We start from the raw sequence: 26,223 nt of genomic DNA, 5'->3' as shown, positions 1-26,223 counted from the left end.
GCACACCTACACCTGTTAATTGAAATGCATTCCAGGTGACTATCTCATGAAGCTGGTTGAGAGAATGCCAAGTGTGTGCTAAGCTGTCATCAAGGCAAAGGGTGGCTTCTTTGACGAATCTCAAATACAAAATATATTTTGATTTGTTTAACACTGTTTTGGTTACTACATGATTCCATGTGTTATTTCATAGTTTTGATGTCTTCACTATTATTCAACAATGTAGAAAATAGTAAAAATAAAGAAAACCCTGGAATGAGGAGGTACTGTATATGTATACTGAACAAAGATTTGACTGAGTTACAGTTCATATAACGAAACCAGTCAATTGAAATAAATAAATTAGGCACTAATCTATGGATTTAACATGAATGGGCAGGGGTGCAGCTACAGTAAATTAATATAGGGGAAACACTGAGTAGAGTCTGCAGAAAGTTTACTATGGGAGGAAATGAACTCATAGTTAATCATGGTCCTGTGTGTACTCCAGGCTTTTTTGGATTCCTTCCAAATGGCACTTTATTCCCCACCTAGTGCCCTAAAAAGCAGTGCACTTACACGATGTAGGGAACAGGGTGCTATTTGGGATGCAGGCTATGACTGGGCTATGTTTTCAGAGCCGGGTCAGCAGAGAGCACCCCCCCCAAGGCTGTTAGAGAGGGGTGATCTCATCCTTAGCCACCCTCATACATACACACACGCACGGGCAGACTTACACACACACACGTGTAGACTCTGCCCTCACATGGTCAGGACCTTGGTGTATGCCGGCTAGGGCCTTCTACAATGATGGATCGTGAGACTTTGATAGGGAGAGGTTGGGGGATCCCCTGTGGAATCTGTCACGTAAGCAGCCCTGTATGATGATTTATATTTTCATGCCGTGGGGTTAGAAGGGTACTTAACTGGACTAGGTTGAGAGAAAATATAGTGGTGGTCTGAATAGGCCTGCATAGATATAGGCCTAAACAATCGGATCAGGGTATAGTTGCCCTTGGACACTGATCTTGGGTCAGTTTAGAATTTCTCCCACTAATGGTCAAGGTTGGATTAGGGAGGAGAAACTGATACTAGATGTGTACCAAGGTACTATTTGCTGGAGCTATGAACGACACTGAGTTACTGAGTTACTACCTGCAAGTTAGGGTTGGTGGGTATGTTGTGGCTCTCTTTAACCAAACACCGCAGAATCCCCCTTCAGGAGCCTGATGGACACTGGTGCCATCTGGCATCCTATTCTCCATGGGGTCCTGGCCTAGATTTAGTGCCCTGGCAGGCTGTGTGTGTGTGGCCTTATTGCTTACATCCTTAGATTTCATTATTATTGCTTATGACAGGCATCACCTGCTCACCAGAGAGGCCATAAGCATCATGGCCATGGCCCTTCTAAGTTCCACACATTGCATTAGTAGGCCAATTGATTCTAGAGAAGGCCGGCCCACTGTTGTGGACCCATATTGGCTGTAGACTGGGCTTACCGTGGGACCTCTGGTTTATATTTCTGGCTCATCCCTAGACTATAAACACATTCAATATTATGTGACTCAGCTGAACAAAGGTTACTGTGTGTGTGTGTGTGTGTGTGTGTGTGTGTGTGTGTGTATTTGTTGTGTAAGGTTGTGCTGTGCTTGTGTAATGTGACCAAGCTTGCAGAGAGCCAGTGTCAGTGACGCTGCATTGAGTCACAAAGATGAACTGAACAGAAACTACAGCTTAGCTTGGACTTTGTGACCCCGTGTCTGTGCACTTGCTCCATGAGTCTGAAAGAGAAATGTGTCTGTCTTGTCGTTGCTTACCTCTCAACTGTGGGCTGAATGTCTGTTTACTCTAAGACACACCTGGGTTTTTTTACTCTATTTACAATTCTAAATGCTAAAATGATAGCTAAAATTACTTACATTTGAAAGATGTTAGGACTTTAAAAAGCTTGGTTAAGCTCAGTTAAATGCTCAGCAGTTGGGAAATAAATGGAAGAAGTGGGGCCCTAGGCTCACAATCCATTCATTATAGTGTTACAACACATGTACAGTATTCTTGCCCACATAACCATATGAACAACACCCACTTTTCAGTTAGCAGGCTTAGCTTAACCCTCCTGGCTCTATCAATGTTATGTGAGTAGAGAGTGAGACTGGGTCCACCACGGCACTACCACAAACAGGACTCATTCATTTACGGGTGTATTACTGCGAATTCCATCCTAGTCAGGCAAGGATGGGTTTATTTAATGCGTTCCTCTCTCTCCCAATAACTTAAACAAAGGCGCTCATTGGCGTCTGCTAGGCAAATCAGATGATGTAAACTTTCGCTCTCTTGGATCTGGATATCAGTTAACGTTTTTCTGGAACGGACCTCAGAGAAAGAGGGAGTGAGGAGATTATTTAAAAGAAAACAACTGGAAAATGACCATTGCCATTTCATCACAGCTAAAATAGTTTGTGTGACATTTCCCCTAGGTACAGGATCAGCTTCTCCTCCCCGAATCCTAACCATTAGTGGTGAAAATGTAAAACTGACAGCAGATCGGCATATAAATGCAACTTGAATCTACACCCAGCGGGAGCAGTGATAGAGGTGTTCAACCCTGCTACCCTGCTACCCCAGACAGGCAAATGATTTAGTAGCCTAGTAGATCCTGGGACAGATAAAGGTTTGTGCTGCAGAACTCCCTTTGCTAGGTCACAGTCGCATGCGAGTGGTATTAATCAAAGTAAACAGCCACAGACCCTTAATGTTAGTCATATAGAATTGTTTTAAGATGTTCATACCGTGGATCATTTAGCTATTTGATTTAGAATTTTAGGACCCATGTAGGTATCAGGCCTGTCTGCCTCATTGTTGACCCACTGAGTAACAGCAGCAGCAGGGGGATACCTTTGGGTTCAGAGTAGGGATGGGCATGGTTATTGGAATATCCAAACAGACATTAGTATTCGATTGGGAGAGTATTCATTTAAAAAAAAAAATAGGCCTGTTTTTTTGGGGAGAGGCTTTGTCTAAAATTTTAAAAAATGATCTATGTGACGTTGCTCCATAGCCTACAAAGATACCATTGCATTCAACGTTTTAATAAAAAAAATGTTGTTTCAGATTTTATGAGTGTGCCCTGTAAAAAAGATGCACTGGTAGACAACACACGTTTGACAGGTGTAGCTTGTTGTTGGTCAATCAAAGCCGCGCTACAGTCAGAGGCTCCATGTGTAGCAAGTGACGTGGGAGATTTCTAGCTAATCAATGCAAAATACAATTAAAATGACAGAATTAAGTTTGCTAAATTAGGCATAGGCTACAATGAGCAACCAACAGGTAGGCTTGTGTTGTATCCAGATTGTCAGACCTTCATATTGACCGTGTGCCATTCTGGGTCTTCATAATACTGGCACTGAACACAAGGGTTGCTATTTTCAAACCCCACTGAGCTTTTGTAATGCAAAGGTTAGCAATTAGAGGTCGACCGATTATGATTTTTCAATGCCGATACCGATTATTGGAGGACCAAAAAAGCCGATGCCGATTAATCGGTCAATTTTTTTATTTTTTTATTTGTAATAATGACAATTACAACAATACTGAATGAACACTTATTTTAACTTAATATAATACATCAATAAAATCAATTTAGCCTCAAGTAAATAATGAAACATGTTCAATTTGGTTTAAATAATGCAAAAACAAAGTGTTGGAGAAGAAAGTAAAAGTGCAATATGTGCTATGTAAGAAAGCTAATGTTTCAGTTCCTTGCTCAGAACATGAGAACATATGAAAGCTGGTGCTTCCTTTTAACATGAGTCTTCAATATTCCCCGGTAAGAAGTTTTAGGTTTTAGTTATTATTGGAATTATAGGACTATTTCCCTCTATACCATTTGTATTAAATTAACCTTTGACTATTAGATGTTCTTATAGGCACTTTAGTATTGCCAGTGTAACAGTATAGCTTCCGTCCCTCTCCTCGCTCCTCCCTGGGCTCGAACCAGCAACACAACGACAACAGCCACCATCGAAGCAGCGTTACCCATGCAGAGCAAGGGGAACAACTACTAGAAGGCTCAGAGCGAGTGACGTTTGAAATGCTATTAGCGTGCGCTAACTAGCTAGCCATTTCACTTCGGTTACACCAGCCTCGTCTCGGGAGTTGATAGGCTTGAAGTCATAAACAGCACAATGCTTGATGCACAACGAAGAGCTGCTGGCAAAACGCACAAAAGTTCTGTTTGAATAAATGTTTATGCGCCTGCTTCTGCCTACCACCGCTCAGTCAGATACTTACAGTGGGGCAAAAAAGTATTTAGTCAGCCACCAATTGTGCAAGTTCTCCCACTTAAAAAGATGAGAGAGGCCTGTAATTTTCATCATGGGTACACTTCAACTATGACAGACAAAATGAGAAAAAAAATCCAGAAAATCACATGGTAGGATTTTGAATGAATTTATTTGCAAATTATGGTGGAAAATAAGTATTTGGTCACCTACAAACAAGCAAGATTTCTGGCTCTCACAGACCTGTAACTTCTTCTTTAAGAGGCTCCTCTGTCCTCCACTCGTTACCTGTATTAATGGCACCTGTTTGAACTTGTTATCAGTATAAAAGACACCTGTCCACAACCTCAAACAGTCACACTCTGAACTCCACTATGGCCAAGACCAAAGAGCTGTCAAAGGACACCAGAAACAAAATTGTAGACCTGCACCAGGCTGGGAAGACTGAATCTGCAATCGGTAAGCAGCTTGGTTTGAAGAGATCAACTGTGGGAGCAATTATTAGGAAATGGAAGACATACAAGACCACTGATAATCTCCCTCGATCTGGGGCTCCACGCAAGATCTCACCCCGTGGGGTCAAAATGATCACAAGAACGGTGAGCAAAAATCCCAGAACCACACGGGGGAACCTAGTGAATGACCTGCAGAGAGCTGAGACCAAAGTAACAAAGCCTACCATTAGTAACACACTACGCCGCCAGGGACTCAAATCCTGCAGTGCCAGACGTGTCCCCCTGCTTAAGCCAGTACATGTCCAGGCCCGTCTGAAGTTTGCTAGAGAGCATTTGGATGATCCAGAAGAAGATTGGGAGAATGTCATATGGTCAGATGAAACCAAAATATAACTTTTTGGTAAAAACTAAACTCGTCGTGTTTGGAGGACAAAGTTGAGTTGCATCCAAAGAACACCATACCTACTGTGAAGCATGGGGGTGGTAACATCATGCTTTGGGGCTGTTTTTCTGCAAAGGGACCAGGATGACTTATCCGTGTAAAGATGAAACGTGGCTGGGTCTTTCAGCATGACAATGATCCCAAACACACCGCCCGGGCAACGAAGGAGTGGCTTCGTAAGAAGTATTTCAAGGTCCTGGAGTGGTCTAGCCAGTCTCCAGATCACAACCCCATAGAAAATCTTTGGAGGGAGTTGAAAGTCCGTGTTTCCCAGCAACAGCCCCAAAACATCACTGCTCTAGAGGAGATCTGCATGGAGGAATGGGCCAAAATACCAGCAACAGTGTGTGAAAACCTTGTGAAGACTTACAGAAAACGTTTGACCTCTGTCATTGCCAACAGAGGGTATATAACAAAGTATTGAGATAAACTTTTGTTATTGACCAAATGCTTATTTTCCACCATAATTTGCAAATAAATTCATAAAAAATCCTACAATGTGATTTTCTGGATTTTTTTTTCTAATTTTGTCTGTCATAGTTGAAGTGTACCTATGAGGAAAATTACAGGCCTCTCTCATCTTTTTAAGTGGGAGATCTTGCACAATTGGTGGCTGACTAAATACTTTTCTGCCCCACTGTAGATACTTGTATGCTCAGTCAGATTATATGCAATGCAGGACACGCTAGATAATATCTAGTAATATCATCAACCATGTGTAGTTATCTAGTGATTATGATTGATTGTTTTTTATAAGATAAGTTTAATGCTAGCTAGCAACTTACCTTGGCCTACTGCATTCGTGTAACAGGCAGTCTCCTCGTGGAGTGCAACAAGAGAGAGGCAGGTTGTTATTGTGTTGGACTAGTTAACTGTAAGGATGCAAGATTGGATCCCCGAGCCGACACGGTGAAAATCTTTCGTTCTGCCCCTGATCGAGGCAGTTAACCCACCGTTCCTAGGCCGTCATTGAAAATAAGAATGTGTTCTTAACGGACTTGCCTAGTTAAATAAAGCTATAACAAAATAATAATAATAAAAAATAATAATCTGCAAATCGGCGCCCAAAAATACAGATTTCCGATTATTATGAAAACTTGAAATCTGCCCTAATTCCCATAGGGAATGCTAACTAAATGATAACGAGTGCATTACAAAAATGTTATAGTCTCTGACCTAAAGTATTTGCATCACAGATATCCCAGCTCATAAAGTTACACAAGTAACTCCAAAATGCTACTCACAATTTGCTGCATTCACAAACAAATATTAGACAGCAACGTTCCAGGAGGGGATTCTTGATTTTGAAAATAGCTAACCACTGAGCTAGCTACACAGCTAGCTAGCTACTAAATTAGCAAACCAAATGCACAACTGCAGAGCATTTAGACAGTTGACATAATAGTTATAAGATATCTAGCTGGCAAACATTTAGTTGTGAATTCCATACTGGAACTAGATCAGCTGGTGGGTGCTGCACCGCTGAGTGACTCACAAGGCTCTGGTCTCTCTTCCTTGTGTTGCTTGTAAACAAACACTGGGGACTACCGGTAAGCTTTGTAAAGAAAAATGAATGCCTTGTTTAACGTAGGTGGCTGGCTGTGGCCAAGGGCTTTGCTGTTGTCGTGTGTTTTTTTTCCATCATGCAATCGTCTTAAAGTAGGGGATGGTTCTTCTTCAAATTACTGAATACATTTGTTGTCGGCACAACTCTGAGGCACTTTTTGCACAACACTTGCATTTGGTTGAAATCGGTTTGCCTGTAACCGAAATACTGCCATACCACTGAAGATGCGCTCTACTTTGGCACCAAATCGATCTCGTTAGCACTCGCTGCACTTGTGTTTCCCAGGTTTACTGAGGTAGAGCCCTTTCTCTCCTCACCAGCCTCTAACCATATGCTCTCTACGTGGGGACGCTTGTGATTGGTCAGCATCCTCTGTGCATTTTGTTTATATTTTTTATTTAACCTTTATTTTGCTTGTAGAGGGTGAATGAACATCTAGTGCATCTCATTGGAGAAGGTGCTGTAGTCTAGATTTTGTTGTATTAACAGAGTGTCAAAGAAAGGAGAACATTTCAGCCTCTTGTGATATGGATCTGGTCAAGATCTGAATTTGATTAATCGTGCAGCCTTAGAAGACGTTAGGCTGGCCTACCTGTCCATATGTCTCCTCCTCCAGTCAGTCAGGCTGACAAGACGTTAGGCTGGTTTACCTCCATGGATAAGCCTTTCATTCTCCTGCTGTCTCTAACTCTTTCTCTCCTCCTAGCTAAACAGGGACAGACAGGCAGGCAAACACACACACACACACACACACACACACACACACACACACAGACACAGACACAGACACAGACACAGACACACACACTACTTCTCTCCTCTCTCCCATGTACACACATTAACATACACTATCAGGAGGCAGAGACCGACACAGAGGAGTACTAGTTACTCCCCTAAAAGTCAAGTGATGTCCGCGTGCATAAATGTGTGTGTAACCTAGCTAGCAGAACAGAGGCTCATGGCGGCTGGCTCTTACTGTAATCTCCAGAGAGAGCCATTAAGCTGCTTTGTTCCTCAATACTGCTCCAGTAACAACGTTTCAACTTCTTCTGAATCAATGGGAATGTTTTGAAAGGCTTTTTACTCTCTGCTATAATTGTAACCTTGACAGTTAGGTGTGTGTGCGTGACTGTGTGTGTTAAAATTTCTATGTGTGTGTGTATTTCTCTTCCTCTGGGGGAACCAAGGCCAGGCCTAATAGCAGAGGACAGTGACTGGAGCATAGATTAACTTTTGCCTGCAGATCCCTTCCTGCCTTGGCTAAGAAGTTAGTTAAGAAACGGTGATGGCGTGGTGGGGAGCCATCAAAGTAAACAGCCTTAATCCTGATTTTGATCAAATTAAATAGCCTTAATCCTGACTTGATCAAGAGGGTAATCTTCTAGAGAAACTCAACAGAGACCCGCTGCAGCAGCTTACTCTTCTGTAGTGTAGGGTACTGTACCCAAATGGAAACAGATTAGGGCTGCGTCCCAATTGGCACCCTGTTCCCTATATCACTCCTGTGTGGGTAGCCCCGGACAGGCACATGTGATTCTACTTGTCAACTAATCAAACACTGCCCTATATAGTGCACTATATAGGAAATAGGGTGCCAATTGGGAGGCAGCCTAACTGAAAGGGAAGGAGGAGGATGAATAGATGGAATAGTCCTCCTTGGAAATAAATTGCCTTTATAGTTTGAGGAACTATCTGGAATATTACAATGTCTATGAAAGAGTTATTTCTGATTTTTGGTGTGTTGACTGAATGCTTGAATGCTACTATAAGCACCAAATTGCATATTTTGGGGAATATTCAGAAGTGGAAACCTTTCGTGGGAATTAATGGAAATATATGCAAATTATATTAATACCATTTAAATATGTTTTTTGCATTGGATATATTTACCATATCATATGGAGACAAACATAAACCTTTTACCTTATCATGAGTAGACATAATTGCAAATGATTCAACCCTTCCAATAGAAATACAAAAAAAACTGTTTAGTTATGAATTGAACTTTAATTAAATGGGTTGACTCTTCACAAAGGATGATTTCACTGAACAACAAAAGGGAATATTGAATGAACCCCAATGATCCAGTGCATCTCCCAAAAATGTTTTCAACATACAGTACATCTGTAAAATGATAACCAAAGCTTTAGTTTCTAGACTATCTTCCTCTCAGGCCTCATCTTCACTGTCACTTTCCAACCTTGTTCAGGATGACTCGTTGTCAGGCTCAAAAAGCCTCAAATTTGCCCGGATGGCCACCAATTTTTCAACCCTTGTATTGGTCAGCCTGTTGCGTGCTTTGGTGTGTGTGTTCCCAAACAAGGACCAGTTGCGCTCTGAGGCGGCTGATGTTGGTGGGATTTGGAGGATGATGGAGGCAACAGGGGAAAGAGCCTCAGATCCTCAAAGTCCCTTCCACCAGGTGGCTGATGATATATGTTGGCACAACTGCCATATTGCATCTCCAATCCAAAGCCCTTGCTTGGAAGTGTACTTCGCCAGACTGCCAAGAACCTTGCCCTCATTCAGGCCAAGGTGGCGAGATGGTAGTGATGACACGATAGGCCATGTTCAACTCTGCACCAGACAGGATGCTCTTGCCAGCATTCTTGGGGTCCAACATGTACGCTGCGGTGTGTATGGGCTTCAGGCAGAAGTCTTCATGCTTTTTGATGTATTTCATATATGCAGTTTCCTCTGCTTTGAGCAACAGGGAAGTGTGCAGGGCAGTACGGGTTTCTTCTCTTACATCTGCAAGCAGAGTCTGAACATCAGACAGGATGGCATTGTCTCAGTCAATCCGTGCAATGGCTACTGCTATAGATTTCAGGAGTTTCATGCTCCTTACCACTCTCTCCCAAAATACATCATCCAGGAGGATCCTCTTGATGGGGCTGTCCATATCGGCAGACTGTGATATGGCCATTTCTTGGAGAGACTCCTTCCCCTCCAGGAGGCTGTCAAACATGATGACAATACCACCCCAACGGGTGTTGCTGGGCAGCTTCAATGTGGTGCTCTTATTCTTCTCACTTTGCTTGGTGAGGTAGTTTGTTTCTATAACTTGATGACTCTTCACATACCTAACCATTTCCTTGGCTATCTTGTAGAGTGTATCCATTGTTTCAGTGCCATGATGTCCTTGAGAAGCTGATTCAATGCATGAGCAGCACAACCAATGGATGTGATGTGAGGGTAGGACTCCTCCACTTTAGACCAAGCAGCCTTCATGTTCACAGCATTGTCTGTCACCAGTGCAAATATCTTCTGTGGTCAAAGGTCATTGATGACTGCCTTCAGCTCATCTTCAATGTAGAGACCAGTGTGTCTTCTGTGCTCTTGTAGAATACTGGATGAGGGGTTTAGATGATGCAGTTAATTATTTCTTGCCCACAAACATTCGACCACCCATCAGAGATGATTGCAATACAGTCTGCTTTATCTATGATTTTCTTGAACTTCACTTGAATCCAGCAAATGTGTAGATAAAGCATGTCTGGTTGGAGGGGTGTATACTGGGCGAAGAACATTCAGAAATCTCTTGCCTGTGAGCATCAGAGGTGAACCAGTTGCATACACAGCTCGAGCAAGATATTTATCAGCATTTCTCTGACTGAAGGAGGACCATGAGCTGTTGCTATTGAAAAGGTGTCTGATTCATCATTTTCACCTTGAATAGAAGTAGAAGGACTTTTGTCAGAGGTTGCTTGTTTTGAGCGCTGAGGGAACTTTATGCACTTGGCTAGATGATTTTGCATCTTTGTTCATCACATATGATTTGGCACAGTATTTGCAAACGTACACAGCTTTTCCTTCTACATTAGCTGTAGTGGAATGTCTCCACACATCAGATCGTTCCCGTGGCATTTTCCTGTAAAGATTAGGAAAAAATGAGTAAAAAAAACAACAAATACAATTCCATGTACAGATAAATAGTTAAGCAGTTAGATTAAACAACTCCTTTATGCACCGGGCTAGATGATTCTGCATGTTTGGTGACAGGTGAATTAACAGGCTCAAGCAAGCTAAAACCCACATGGTAGCAAATATTAAGTAGCAGAAGCTGTTAACAAGTCAGAAATGATTTAACCTCTCTGGGATATGTGGCACGCTAGCGTCCCACCTCGACAACAGCCAATGAAATCATTTTAAAGATAAACCATTTTAAAGATCAATTTCTTGTAAATCCAGCAGCAGTGTCTGATTTCGAAGAGGCTTTACGGCGAAAGCTCACCAAACTATTATGTTAGGTCAGCACCTAGTCACAGAAAACCATAGTCATTTTCCAGCCAAGGAGAGCCCTCAGAAAAGTTAGAAATAGCGATTAAATTAATCACTAACCTTTGATGATCTTCATCAGATGGCACTCACAGGACTTCATGTTACAAAATAAATGTGTGTTTTGTTCGATAAAATTAATCTTTATGTCCAAAAACCTCATTTGAAATTGGTGTGTTATGGTCAGAAATGCATTGTCTCAAACAAACATCTGGTGAAAGTGCAGAGAGCCACATCAATTTACAGAAATACTCATCATAAACAATGATAAAAGATACAAGTGTTATTCATGGAAATATAGGTAAACTTCTCCTTAATTCAACCGCTGTGTCAGATTTTAAAAATGCTTTATGGCGAAAGCACACCTTGCGATTATGTTTGGTAAGTGCCAAGTCACAGAAAAACAATCAGCAATTTTCCAAAGAAGGAGAGGTGTCACAAAAGTCAGAAATAGCATTATAAATATTCACTTACCTTTGATGATCTTCATCAGAATGCACCCCCAGGATTCCCAGTTCCACAATAAATGTTTGTTTTGTTCGATAAAGTCCATCATTTATGTCCAAATACCTCCTTTTTGTTCGCACGTTTAGTACACAAATCCAAACTCAGGAGGCGTGGGCATGTCCAGGTGAAAGGTCAGACGAAAAGTTGTATTAAAGTTCATAGAAACATGTCAAACGATGTGTAGAATCAATCTTTAGGATGTTTTTATCATAAATCTTCAATAACGTTTCAACCGGAGAATTCCTTTGTCTTTATAATAATAATAATGGAACGCAGGTTGCTCTCACGGGTGCGCACGTGATCAGCTCATGGCCTTCTGCCAGACCTCTGGTTGAAACAGCTCTCTCTTAGGCTTCTTCACAGTAGAAGCCTAAGGTTCTAAAGACTGTTGACATCTAGTGGAAGCCTTAGGAAGTGCAGTATGACCCCATAGACGCTGTATATTCGATAGGCAAACCCCAGATTTCCCACTTCCTGGTTGGATTTTTTTCTCAGGTTTTTTCCTGCCGTATGAGTTTTGTTATACTCACAGACATCATTCAAACAGTTTTAGAAACTTCAGAGTGTTTTCTATTCAAATGTACTAATTATATGCATATTCAAACTTTTGGGCCTGAGTAGTAGGTAGTTTACACTGTGCACCTTATTATCCAAGCAACTCAATACTGCCCCCCAGTCCCAAAGAAGTTAAACACACTTTACTGTAGGCTACTATTTACTAGTTAAAACTTCTTATGGATAAGTGGGTCGGTAGCGTCCCACCTGGCCAACAACCGGTGAAATTGCAGTGCGCGAAATTCAAGAATAGTACATTCAAATATCTAACATTCTTGAAAATATATGTGTTATACATCACAATAAAGCTTAACTTCTTGTTAATCCAGCCAAGGTGACAGATTTCAAAAAGGCTTTACGGCGAAAGCAAACCATGCAATTATCTGAGGACAGCGCCCCGCATACAAATACATGACAAATCATATTTCAACCAGGCAGTTGCGACACAAAAGTCAGAAATAGCTATATAATATATGCCTTACCTTTGAAGATCTTCTTCTGTTGGCACTCCAAAAGATCTGTTACATTACAAATGGTCCTTTTGTTCGATAATGTTTAGCTGGCGCGCTTCAGTCAATAATCCACCGATTTCCCTCCTTCAAAATGCATACAAAATTAATCCCAAACGTTACCAATAAATGTATCCAAACAAGTCAATCAAAGTTTATAATCAAACCTTAGGTACCCTAATACGCAAATAAATGATCAAATTTAAGACGGAGAATCGTTATTGTCTTTACCGAAGATAATAACAAAGAACGCGCTTTCCTCCACGCGCTTGGAAACACTACAGCCAAAATGGGAGCTACTTGGAAAAACTACAACTTCTCCCTCATTTTTCCAAAAAACAGCCTGAAACTCTTTCTAAAGACTGTTGTCATCTATTGGAAGCCCTAGCAACTGCAATCAGGGAGGATTTAGCCCTATAATAAAAGTGCCAGCCATTGAAATCAGTGTTATGCTGAATTATTTTTTGGGGGGCGGGTTTGTCCTCGGGGTTTTGTCTGCCATTTCAGTTCTATTATACCCACAGACGTTATTTTAACAGTTTTAGAAACTTTAGTGTGTTTTCTATCCAAATCTACCAGTAATATGCATATGCTAGCTGCTGGGCCTGAGTAACAGGCAGTTTACTCTGGGTACGCTTTTCATTTTGGAACCCTCTTCCCTACATAGTGCACTAATGCATTTGGGACACAGCTTAATGTATACAGGAAGGCATTTTCCCATTCTCTCCTAAAGGCTTTCCAATGGAGCTCCACACATTTGAACACACATCTCTTTGAATCCAGACGGCATCTCTCCCTTTATGATGTGTTTGAAGCTTACTGTGCTGGTGGAGGGAGAAAGTTGCATTCTGAGACTCGCAGCAAGCCTTGAGGATGTTTCTGTCTTTCCGTTTGACTTCGAAGTTAGCACCGTTCACACTACTGAGCGGGCACACACACACAATCACACACAGCTAAGCAGCCAGTGCTCTGTGTTTGTGGACTCGTTACGTTTGAAGCGGATGCATTGGCAGGATTTCTTCCTGTCAGAAAGCAGCGGGTGTCTCTTTAACATCAAAGCTGGAGCCGCTTTCTCTTCTTAACACCAAACCGCTCTGCTGCCACTGCAATAGTGGAAAGAAAGAGGGTACCGATGGGGAGGCGGGTTGGAGAGATGGAGAGATGGAGAGTGGGGAAAGGGAGGGAGGTTGAGTGAGAGTGGGGGAGAGCTGGAGAGCGGGGGAAGGAGTGAGAGGGGAGGGAGGAAGAGGTGGAAGGAGTGAGAGGGGGAGGGAGGAAGAGGGGGAGGGAGGAAGAGGTGGAAGGAGTGAGAGAGAAGAGATGAAGAGAGGGAGAGAGGATGCAGCAGCAGAATATCTGTATTCTCACAGGAACATCCTGAGGAAAACTAACAATGTTTTAGTTACATTGTGTAAAGTTGTTTTTCGTTAACATCTTTCCGATCACTACTGTACCTGTTCACTAGAAAACAGGGTTTTGTTCTGTTTTTGTTATTATTAGCTGCAAGTCTTAGGATTGTAGAAGTTATTTATGGTGATGTACAATGTCTCACTTTTTGTATGAAATACTTCCTAAGCAGCTGTAGGCCTATGGTATATTGATTTTACTGTGACAGGGTGAATGTGATGTGCTGGTGTGGAGTATGCAGTACATGGGTTTTGGAACAATATGCTATTGTTTTCTGTTTGCTGACTTTAGAAACATCCCAGAACCACAGTATGGAAGGGAAATAGATATTTCAATTCAAGAATCCAAGTTTAATTTTGAGAGTACAAAAGGTCGTTGTCATGTATTGGCCCATCTCGTGGTTAATGGAATAAAGATGTTGTTTCCATTGTGAGTTCTGTCATGTTATCTGTTTGCTTGACCCAAGACATTTTGTGTTTGTTAAGTCTTGGGCTTTTGTTTCATTGAACACATCTGCCATGCATCCCAAATGGCACCCTATTCCCGACATAGTGCACTACTTTTGACATTTACAATTTAGTCATGTAGGGAATATGGTGCCGTTTGGGATGCAGACCTGAAATTTGATGACATTGATTAGGTTATTGTGTTCGGATTAGAGGTCGACCGATTATGATTTTTCAACGCCGATACCGATTATTGGAGGACCAAAAAAAAATCTGATACCGATTAATCGGCCGGTTTTCTTTTTTATTTATTTGTAATAATGACAATTACAACAATACTGAATGAACACTTATTTTAACTTAATATAATACATCAATAAAAATAAATTTTGTCTCAAATAAATAATGAAACATGTTCAATTTGGTTTAAATAATGCAAAAACATAGTGTTGGAGTAGTAAAAGTGCAATATGTGCCATGTAAAAAAGGTAACGTTTAAGTTCCTTGCTCAGAACATGAGAACATATGAACGTTGGTGGTTACTTTTACATGACTTCAATATTCCAAGGTAAGAGGTTTTAGGTTGTAGTTAATATAGTATTTATAGGACTATTTCTCTCTATACCATTTGTATTTCATATACGTTTGACTATTGGATGTTCTTATAGGCACTATAGGATTGCCAGTGTAACAGTATAGCTTCCGTCCCTCTCCTCGCACCTACCTGGGCTCGAACCAAGAACACATCAACAACAGCCACACCCGAAGCAGCGTTACCCATCTTCCACAAAAGCTTGGAGTGGTTGTTCCCCTTGCAGAGCAAGGGGATCAACCACTCCAAGTCTCAGAGCGAGTGACGTTTGAAACGCTATTAGTGCACACCCCGCTAACTAGCTAGCCATTTTACATCGGTTACACCAGTCATTAGGCTGATAGGCTTGAAGTCATAAACAGCGCTGTGCTTGCGAAGAGCTGCTGGCAAAACGCACAAAAGTGCTGTTTGAATGAATGCTCAGTCATCGCTCAGTCAGACTGCTCTATCAAATCATAGACTTAATTATAACATAACACACAGAAATACAAGCCTTTGGTCATTAATATGGTTGAATCCGGAAACTATCATTTTGAAAACAAAACGTTTGTTATTTCAGTGAAATACGGAACCGTTCTGTATTTTATCTAACGGGTGGCATCCCTAAGTCTAAATATTCTTGTTACATTGCACAACCTTCAATGTTATGTCATAATTACGTAAAATTCTGGCAAATTAGTTCGCAATGAGCTAGGCTGCCCAAACTGTTGCATATACCCTGACTCTGCGTGCAATGAACGCAAGAAAAGTGACACAATTTCATCTGGTTAATATTGCCTGCTAACCTGGATTTCTTTTAGCGAAATATGCCTGTTGAAAAATATAAACTTCTGTGTATTGATTTTAAGAAAGGCATTGGTGTTTATGGTTAGGTACAGTCCTCCAACATTTGTGCTTTTTTCGCAAATGCGCTTTTGTTAAATCATCCCCCAGCGTTGCATCGATTATATGCAATGCAGGACACGCTAGATAAACTAGTAATATCATCAACCATGTGTAGTTATAACTAGTGATTATGATTGATTGATTGTTTTTATAAGATAAGTTTAATGCTAGCTAGCAACTTACCTTGGCTTCTACTGCATACGCGTGACAGGCAGGCTACTCGTGGAGTGCAATGAGAGGCAGGTGGTTAGAGCATTGGACTAGTTAACTTTACGGTTGCAAGATTGGATCCCCCGAGCTGACAAGGTGAAAATCTGTCGTTCTGTCCCTGAACAAGGCAGTTAACCCACGGTTCCTAGGCCGTCATTGAAAATAAGAATGTGTTCTTAACTGACTTGCCTCGTTAAATAAAGGTATAAAATAAATTAGGCAAAATTGGCGCCCAAAAATACCAATTTCCGATTATTATGAAAACTTGAAATCGGCCCTAATTAATCTGCCATTCCGATTAATCGGTTGACTCCTAGTTCGGATAGGCTTTCCTAGGAACCATATCAAAATGAGTATGCTTGAGAGATAATGAAACCATTGGCTTTTATGGACTGAATTTAGGTTTTTCACAATCAAAGCTGAGGACTCTTGTAGGAATTCAGTTAAACCATCTAGAAAAATGAATGTAATTTATTCTGAATGCTGACTACATTACCACATGTTTAATGTATTTAATGTGCCAGTGGAGTACTGTCTGGAATCTGCTGGAGGCCATTTTGGAAGGGTGGGGCGGTTTCCCGCGGTTTTCCTTTGATGAGCACAAACCGACACACACACACATCGACACACACACACACACACAGAGTAAAGAGTTTCCTCTAAGGCCTGGAAGGCATTTTCCCCCAGCCAGCTCAGAGGAAGAAGTCACAATCCAGCATATGTCAGGTTTGCACACATGAACACATCAGAGAGACTTCCTTTAGATTGCCTGAGGATCGGACTGGGACTGACCGGACTCACTCACATCCTGTTGCCAAATTCCATAGATTGATAGGACTACTACACTCACCTAAATGTCTGTCAGTCATTATCATTATTATTGGTCACATTCATCTCCATGTAGTGTCACAGATTAGTACGAGTTATAGGTTTGGTCTGTCAATAACTTTAAATTCTAATCCAGCTGTTGTCTATGTAAGAATAAATAACAATACATTTAATTAATAACCTGCTTTTCATTGAAAGATGATTGCAACGTGCAAAGTGTGTTGGTCAAAATCCATGTAGTGATCAGTGTGTAGTTGAGTTTGTAGGAAAGCAGGCTGTATTTTGGTTCGTGCTCGCTTAGCCCTGGTCCATTCCCCAGGGGATTTGTGACACGTTGAAGAGCTTCACCTTCTGTTAAGACTCTTGCGCTAGCTGGCTGTTCACCATGTGCTGTTGCTCTAACTCCAAATCTCCTGTCACAGTCAGTGCTGTTCTCACCCTGCTTTGTCTCCAGTGTCCATTTGTATAGAGCTTGACACACACACACACACACACACACACACACACACACACACACACACACACACACACACACACACACACACACACACACACACACACACAAGCGTAGACTAGTAAGACTATATGTAATAAGTTGGGATGTAATATTCACTGATACCCATCTGTCCCCATCAGTCAATTGTTTAAGATATGATTGCATCAGTCTGCAGACCCCAAACGGATTCCAAATGTAGCATGTATTGGTCAGAAAATAGATTAAAATGTTCAGAATCGCCGATTCACTTTCTTTCTAAATTCTGAAAATACCTAATATTTTGTGACAACTATGTCCTCTCCTTCAGTATGGATCTAAGCATGTAACTGTCAAATTCATTGATCTACAAGTCATTTTTCATGCTGAAAAACCCTAGGGAATATCAGTTCCGTGGACAGACTGCTCACTGTGCCCAGCTTCACAAGCTGACCAACACAAGGTAGGCGGCTTGTTCCTTTTTTCAAATGTAACCTTTATTTAACTAGGCAAGTCAGTTAAGAACAAATTCTTATTTACAGTGATGACCTAGGAACAGTGGGTTAACTGCCTTGTTCAGAACGCAGATTTTTACCTTGTCAGCTCTGGGATTCAATCTAGCAACCTTTTGGTTACTAGTCCAACACTCTAACCACTAGGCTACCTGCCACCCTCCCGATCTTGCACATCTGCACTTTCAGCATTCAAATGATAAAATGGTTTGAGTGATATTAGGTTGTCACTCAACTAATAAAGCCTATGTAATTTACTAGGTTATTGTTATCTATGCGATGTTGAAAATGGTGTAAAAGTAAGCTACTGGAGACACAACTCTGGCTATACCTGCTGAACGGGGCTTACAATAGATTTAATTTAGATTGTTCAGGTTCACTGTCAGCAATAGTTTTGGTAGTTTTGCTTTGAACAATCAGTGTATATGGTCATTTTTAGACATGTAGTGTAAAGTTGATAATTTCATAACAAGGATTAACTTTTGCGAGGTGCACTGCAAGGCGAAAGAGGAGTAGAAAAGAAGCTCACCAAAACATCCAAATGGTCAAAACCATTAGATTTTGAGATAGGGGTGAAATCCAAAGAAGTGCTATATATTCATTGGCTATGTCAGGGTGGAGTGACAATTTACAGTTTATCCTACCATTTCTAATGATCTGCATACCAGTTATGATTTTCATATGTTTATTATAACTAGTTGTGTCTATTCAATATCTAATTGCCCACAAATGGAAGAATCACTAAACAGAGGCACTGTCCATTAGCACTACAGGCTTGATCTTGAAACACAGATTCCCTTGGTGAATGATACAGCGACATTTAACCACGGGGTGTGGTTAGTGGGGGCACTGTTAGTTGTAATAGCGAATATGTTTTTAATAGATACCTCTCTCCAAAAAATTATCTGTGAAGGCTTTTGCTATAACTTCCCCTTTAGTAATACCATGCATGGGTTTGAGACAAAGCAGCTCCTCACGTACCTGCTCTGAGTCACAGTATCTAATAGACAAAGCAGCTCCTCACGTACCTGATCTGAGTCACAGTATCTTATAGACCAAGCAGCTCCTCACGTACCTGCTCTGAGTCACAGTATCTTATAGACAAAGCAGCTCCTCACGTACCTGCTCTGAGTCACAGTATCCTATAGACAAAGCAGCTCCTCACGTACCTGCCACACAGGTGCATCTTTTAATGCTACAGTTTGCTGCTCCTTGACATTTTCAACCATCTCGGTAATGCGCCTTTCAACAGTTCTGGCAGACACAGGCATGTCTTTTATCTTTGAGGGGATTGTGTCTTTGTTAGGCAATCCATCTAATAAAGCCTGCGAACTACTGAGGAAAGCCTCCTTGATATATTCCCCATTAGTAAATTCTTTTCTATGTTTAGCAATGCACTGCGCAACTTTGTAGCTTTGTAGCTTGATATTTGACTACATGTAGATTTGTAAACATACTGCTTATCTTTTCATCCCAGGACACGGCCCCCTTGATTTCTTAAGCCTTGTCCGCCTCATCCTTGAAGTTTTTCCCTCATGTCTCGTTTCAAAATGACACTGTACACTTGATGTCAGGCAATTATTTTAGATCAACTTTCTTCTGAACACCATGGGTGGACGTCCTAATCAGGTCCCCACTCAATACATATGGGTCTGGTAAATTAAAATGCTGCCGGTCTAATGTCCAGCTCCATGTCACACACATACGTCAGTCAGCACAGACAGATACAGCTCATAGAGGCCCAGCCCATGAGCTCCATCAGCAGCACATTTTAATTTAGAATGAAAAATGAATGTGTTTATGCAACAAATGTTAGTGCATCGTGTCGCATTGATTCATTCTCTAATCAAACCGAATCGCACCGAATCCTTTAAAACTATAACTTATTGTCCCTGTATCGTATCGGAGCCCATGTATCTAGAGATGTTTCGAATCGTCTTGGAAGTCTATGCACAGTTGGGACAAAGCCAACACAGGACCCTTGTCTTGCCCTAAACTGCCGTCCTATTTTGATAAGCGCTTGGTGTGTAGGCAATGCTACACCTACTACCTTGGCTTCACTCCCTCTAGTAGTCTAAGAGGGGATCACTGACACTTGTTCAAACGAGCTATCCATTAAACACACACACACGCACACACAGCAGGCTATATTGCTCCCTGTGTCCTCCTCACACTAGTCCTCACTAACACTAACAGCTCTACTTGTACTCTGGCTGTGAAGATACCACTATTGCACTTGTTTTTCCATGTCAAAAATGAAAACACAAAGCAGACCAAATTTTTTGTCAGTCCTTTAAAAATCTGCTGTATGTAAAATATTGTGTTCTATAGCTTGGAAAATAAATACGTGACTCTTGATGACAACATAATGATGTTTGTTTCCAACATTAGAGCTGTTTTCCTAAAGAATTTAAATCTGCTTTGTGTTTTGTTTCCTTGCCACAATACTAACGCGTACCGTGATACTGGTATCGTCCCAGCCCTAACTTGTACCGTGGCCAGGTTGTTTGTTCCGTTGTGAAAACAAGACTCTTGATTGAAAAGTTGCCCGGAAGAGTCATTTGAGAAGATTAGTGGAAGAAATTCTGCCAATTGTGGTGACCTCAACACCCCCTTTTGAGTCCCCTCCATCCCTCTTCTATCTATCTCTGTAAGGGTAGAGAGAGCGAGAGACCAGGCTATGTGTGACGGTCTACTGTGTGTAGACAGTAAGCGGTGTGATGGTAGATACAGGAAGCTGGTTGTCTGCTCTGAGCTGTCTCCATTGAGGGCTAACGGCCATGCACTGTGATGGACGGCTTTTGTTGGTGACGTGTGAGTTACCCTCCTTTCTGTTTGTTTCCCTCTGTCTCTCCCTATCCTCTTTTCCTCCCTTTCCCGCTCTCAATTCCCTCTCTCTGTTTCTCACCCTGCTTTCTCCCCATTCCTCTCTCTATTCCCTCCTCCTGCACTTCCCCTCCCACCTCCTCCTGCACTTCCCCCTCTCGCTGCCCTCCCCTCTTCTTCAGAGAGACAAAGACTCCCGCCTCCTCCTGTTTCCATCCCCCCTCTCTCATCCCCCTCTCTCTGTCATTTGGAGGCAGTCCGTCCGCCGGCTGTGTGCGCACACTCATCTCTCTCTCACACACACACACACACACTCTCTCTCTCTCTCTCTCTCTCTCTCTCTCTCTCTGGCTCTCCATAGTCTGAGAAGGAAGGCTGCTCTGTTCTACATGGCAGGATATTGTTATTCATTCCATCTTGGTTAAGGCGTGTGAAGAAGGCAGCACGTTGCTAGGGTCTCACAGCTTTGTGTACTAATAAGTAGATCATATATTCTTCTCTCTGGGCTTTTCTTCTTTTAATGGAAGGACTCTATCACGGTAAGGTTTTCTCTCTCTCTCGCTGCTGCTCTGTTCTCCTACGGTGTAGACTACACTGCTACCCTGCTGTGGTGTACGCTAGGCTAGCTTGCTGATTGGAACGGCATTTACAATATAGTGTACTCCTCTGTGTGTGTGTGTGTGTGTGATTTTAAGGTGATTTTTTAATCTCCTATCTGTATTATCTGCTATGGTAGTGATATGGACACTTCATGTGGTCAGAAATTAAATTAATTGGGCAATTATAACAGGTCTTAGCAGAGTATTTTAATGAGCATCATTTTGAGACCCATTTAGGATGGTGATGGTAATGATAGCACATTATTTTGTTGGTTGATTATATTATATTTTCACGCAATCGTACAGGGGACCATCAGTGACATACAAAACATCAGCCTCTATTGAGGATTCATACTGTAGCTTGTTGTACAGGGTCCACCGTTAACAGAGGATTCATACTGTAGCTTGTTGTACAGGGTCCACCGTCAACAGAGGATTCATACTGTAGCTTGTTGTACAGGGTTCAGCGTTAACAGAGGATTCATACTGTAGCTTGTTGTACAGGGTTCAGCATTAACAGAGGATTCATACTGTAGCTTGTTGTACAGGGTCCACCGTTAACAGAGGATTCATACTGTAGCTTGTTGTACAGGCTTCAGCGTTAACAGAGGATTCATACTGTAGCTTGTTGTACAGGCTTCAGCGTTAACAGAGGATTCATACTGTAGCTTGTTGTACAGGCTTCAGCGTTAACAGAGGATTCATACTGGAGCTTGTTGTACAGGCTTCAGTGTTAACAGTGGATTCATACTGTAGCTTGTTGTACAGGGTTCAGCGTTAACAGAGGATTCATACTGTAGCTTGTTGTACAGGCTTCAGCGTTAACAGAGGATTCATACTGGAGCTTGTTGTACAGGGTCCACCGTTAACAGAGGATTCATACTGTAGCTTGTTGTACAGGGTTCAGCGTTAACAGAGGATGCATACTGTAGCTTGTTGTACAGGCTTCAGCATTAACAGAGGATTCATACTGTAGCTTGTTGTACAGGCTTCAGCGTTAACAGAGGATTCATACTGTAGCTTGTTGTATAGGGTTCAGCGGTAACAGAGGATTCATACTGTAGCTTGTTGTATAGGGTTCCAAGTTAACAGAGGATTCATACTGTAGCTTGTTGTATAGGGTTCAGCGGTAACAGAGGATTCATACTGTAGCTTGTTGTATAGGGTTCCAAGTTAACAGAGGATTCATATTGTAGCTTGTTGTACAGGGTTCCGCATTAACAGAGGATTCATACTGTAGCTTGTTGTACAGGGTTACCGTTAACAGAGGATTCATACTGTAGCTTGTTGTACAGGGTTCAGCGTTAACAGAGGATTCATACTGTAGCTTGTTGTACAGGGTCCACCGTTAAGAGGATTCATACTGTAGCTTGTTGTACAGGGTCCACCGTTAACAGAGGATTCATACTGTAGCTTGTTGTACAGGGTTCTGCGTTAATAGAGGATTCATACTGTAGCTTGTTGTACAGGGTTCAGCGGTAACAGAGGATTCATACTGTAGCTTGTTGTACAGGGTTCAGCGTTAACAGAGGATTCATACTGGAGCTTGTTGTACAGGGTTCAGCGGTAACAGAGGATTCATACTGTAGCTTGTTGTACAGGGTTCCGCGTTAACAGAGGATTCATACTGTAGCTTGTTGTACAGGGTTCAGCGTTAACAGAGGATTCATACTGTAGCTTGTTGTACAGGGTTCAGCGGTAACAGAGGATTCATACTGTAGCTTGTTGTACAGGGTCCACCGTTAACAGAGGATTCATACTGTAGCTTGTTGTACAGGGTCCACCATTAAGAGGATTCATACTGTAGCTTGTTGTACAGGGTCCACCGTTAACAGAGGATTCATACTGTAGCTTGTTGTACAGGGTTCCGCGTTAACAGAGAATTCATACTGTAACTTGCATGTGACTGAGATACTGTACAACTTCTATTCATCCATTGAAACAGAAATTTATTTTTTGCTGTCTGTGCAGTACTACTTCACAATCCGATGTTAATCTCTTGCTTGATGTCTACGGTCTTCTATTTCTGTAAAACTTCTCCTGACCTAATGGTTGTTCCAAATGGCCCCTATCCCCAATACATTGCACTACTTTTGACCAGGGCCCATAGGGGCTATAAGGAATAGTGTGCCATTTGGGATGCAGACTGGGACACAAACTGCCTTTCTGGAGTGTCTGTTCAGTTCCTAATCCAAGCTGTAGATAATCATGTGTCAGTCCCAGTGATAAATGGCCCTGGTCACTGGAGTGAAGTGTGATCATGTGTGGGAGGGAGGCAGAGAGGGATGTAGGCGTGCAACAATCCTCTTCTTCCTCTGGTGGTGTCATATATTTTCTACGTTATATCAACTTCCTCATCCATAATTAATGGTGCTTTATTATTCCTTACCCCTCTTGACAAAATGTGTGGGACATATGCAAAACAAGCACCGTTTGCAAAGGCCTCCTTGTGCCCTCTTCACACAACTTGTAGTCTTAAGAACGTTTCTAATTTGATGAAGAAAATACATGTCCACATTGTATTAACTTTATGGCATAGAGTAGCTTTTGGGTAGTGATATTCCATCATGGCATGTCTACTGGATGCATTCGTCTGCAGTGCACTCATGCATGACAGTGACCTTTGCTTCATGCCTTGCTTTTATATGGCGTGTGTGTCAGTGTCTGGCTACACAAGTTGTTTATCTTTTCATGTATGCCTGCTTTGGTACGTATGACAGCTTCTGCAGAAGAGCTGAGGCTGCTTATTGGAGTGTAACCACATGAGTGTGCCTGCCTGTGAGCGCTTCTCTGAGTGTGTATGTACATGTGTTTGCGTTTGTTTGTGTGCGTGCGTGTGATTGTGTGTAACTAGTAACTGCTAGTTACACTCTAGCAGGTGTTGGAGGTGCTGGAGGCAGACCCCTGACCTTTATTGCATCCACATACCCCTGTGCTGACCCCTTTACACGCCCCAGTAACACCCCCTGTCCTGAGGGGTCACACACACACACTTTCTCTCTGGTCAGCCAGGGGATTAACCATTAACTAGTGCTCTGCAGTATCTCCTGGAGACTCATAGCCAGCAGCTGGATGGGAAGGTTGAGTTAGTAACATGTAAAGAAGTGTCGGTCGTTTGTAATGGTCACCTTGGAATGCGACCACTCACAGCTCTTTGTGCAACAGTAGCATCTAATTCACATTCCTTGTTGGATTTTTGACCCATTTCTTTTCATGCCATATATCGCCCACATATTTTGTCTTTTCACATTTCTCTTTATCCTTTCCTTCTCCTCTTGTATTCTAATGCATGTGTATATAATCTATCAATCTATATATGTATATAATTTCCAAATGCGCCCTGTATAATACAATTTAAAATACACTACATAAATGTTTAACTACATTTCAAAAGTTTGGGGTCACTTAGAAATGTCCTTGTTTTTGAAAGAAAAGCACATTTTTTGTCCATTTAAAATAACATAAAATTGATCAGAAATACAGTGTAGACATTGTTAATGTTGTAAATGACTATTATAGCTGGAAACGGCTGATTGTTAATGGAATATCTACATAGGCATTCAGAGGCCCATTATCAGCAAGCATCAGTCCTGTGTTCAAATTGCACGTTGTGTTAGCTAATCCAAGTTTATCATTTTAAAAGGCTAATTGATCATTAGAAAACCCTTTTGCAATTATGTTAGCACAGCTGAAAACTGTTGTCCTGATTAAAGAAGCAATAAAACTGGCCTTCTTTAGACTAGTTGAGTATCTGAAGCATCAGCATTTGTGGGTTCGATTACAGGCCCAAAATGTCCAGAAACAAAGAACTTTCTTCTGAAACTCATCCGTCTATTCTTGTTCTGAGAAATGAATGCTATTCCATGCGAGAAATTGCCAAGAAACTGACGATATTGTACAACGCTGTGTAGTACTCCCTTCACAGAACAGCACAAACTGGCGCAAACCAGAATAGAAATATACATACATACATATATGTGTGTGTATATATATATATGTGTATATATATATATATATATATATGTGTGTGTGTGTGTGTGTGTGTGTGTGTGTGTGTGTGTGTGTGTGTGTGTGTGTGTGTGTGTGTGTGTGTGTGTGTGTGTATGTATATGTGTGTGTGTGTATATGTATATGTGTGTGTGTGTGTATATATATGTATGTGTGTGTGTTTTATATTGTATTATACAGGGTGCATTTGGAAAAGAGCTCTAGGTCTCAATATGTCTTCCCTGTCAAAATAAATGTTAAATAAAAATAAAAATCTACACACACTTAGCTTCGGCCTATGCTGCCATTCAAATAACAATCCTTTATTTTGGGGATTTCTTGTGCATTGTTCATTATAAGGAGTGAAGCTGATGTGTACAGTTGGGTTATATTTCCTGTTAGCCTATAGCCTAGCCTAGTGTAGTGCAGGAATCTACTCTGTAGGTCCTTTTCTCATAGTAGCCTGTGCTAACTCAAGGTGAGCGTTTCCCTAGCGTAATGTAGTTATATGCTAGTGGAGGTCCAGCTGACCTTGTTTTGGCTACGTCGTCCTGCTTTGTCAGCACTTGGCAGTCTTCTGATGCCCTGCTGCATATATGGAAACAGAATTCCTCCCGCCTTGCACTGCAGGCGAAATACACACAGGCATCATTCTTTTTACTTTTTATTTTTTTAATTGAACTTTTATTTAACCAGGTAGGCTAGTTGAGAACAAGTTCTCATTTACAACTGCGACCTGACCAAGATAAAGCAAAGCAGTGCGACACAAACAACAACACAGAGTTACACATGGGATAAACAAACACACAGTCAATAACACAATAGAAAAAAATATATATTTAGTGGGGCAAAAAAGTATTTAGTCAGCCACCAATTGTGCAAGTTCT

The 26,223-nt window shown here is 41.6% G+C and overlaps 1 protein-coding gene across 2 annotated transcripts in view; it reads left to right on the top strand.

Moving 5' to 3' along the window:
* ptk2aa (protein tyrosine kinase 2aa) overlaps positions 1-26,223 on the top strand; it is a 166,086-nt gene that overhangs the window by 24,507 nt on the left and 115,356 nt on the right. The window contains exon 1 of one of the 2 annotated variants that reach the window (XM_024395420.2): positions 21,079-21,289. The exons of the other annotated variant lie outside the window; for it this stretch is intronic. Within the exon in view, the coding sequence (XP_024251188.1) occupies positions 21,271-21,289 (19 nt within the window). The 5' untranslated portion in view covers positions 21,079-21,270. Of the gene's footprint in view, positions 1-21,078; positions 21,290-26,223 lie in introns of those variants that run through there. 2 annotated transcript variants of the gene reach the window in all.

Source organism: Oncorhynchus tshawytscha, linkage group LG31 (genome assembly GCF_018296145.1).
Source record: "Oncorhynchus tshawytscha isolate Ot180627B linkage group LG31, Otsh_v2.0, whole genome shotgun sequence".
Taxonomy (NCBI): domain Eukaryota; kingdom Metazoa; phylum Chordata; class Actinopteri; order Salmoniformes; family Salmonidae; genus Oncorhynchus; species Oncorhynchus tshawytscha.
Note: the sequence above shows the minus strand (reverse complement) of the source record. Positions and strands in the feature narration are given on the sequence as shown.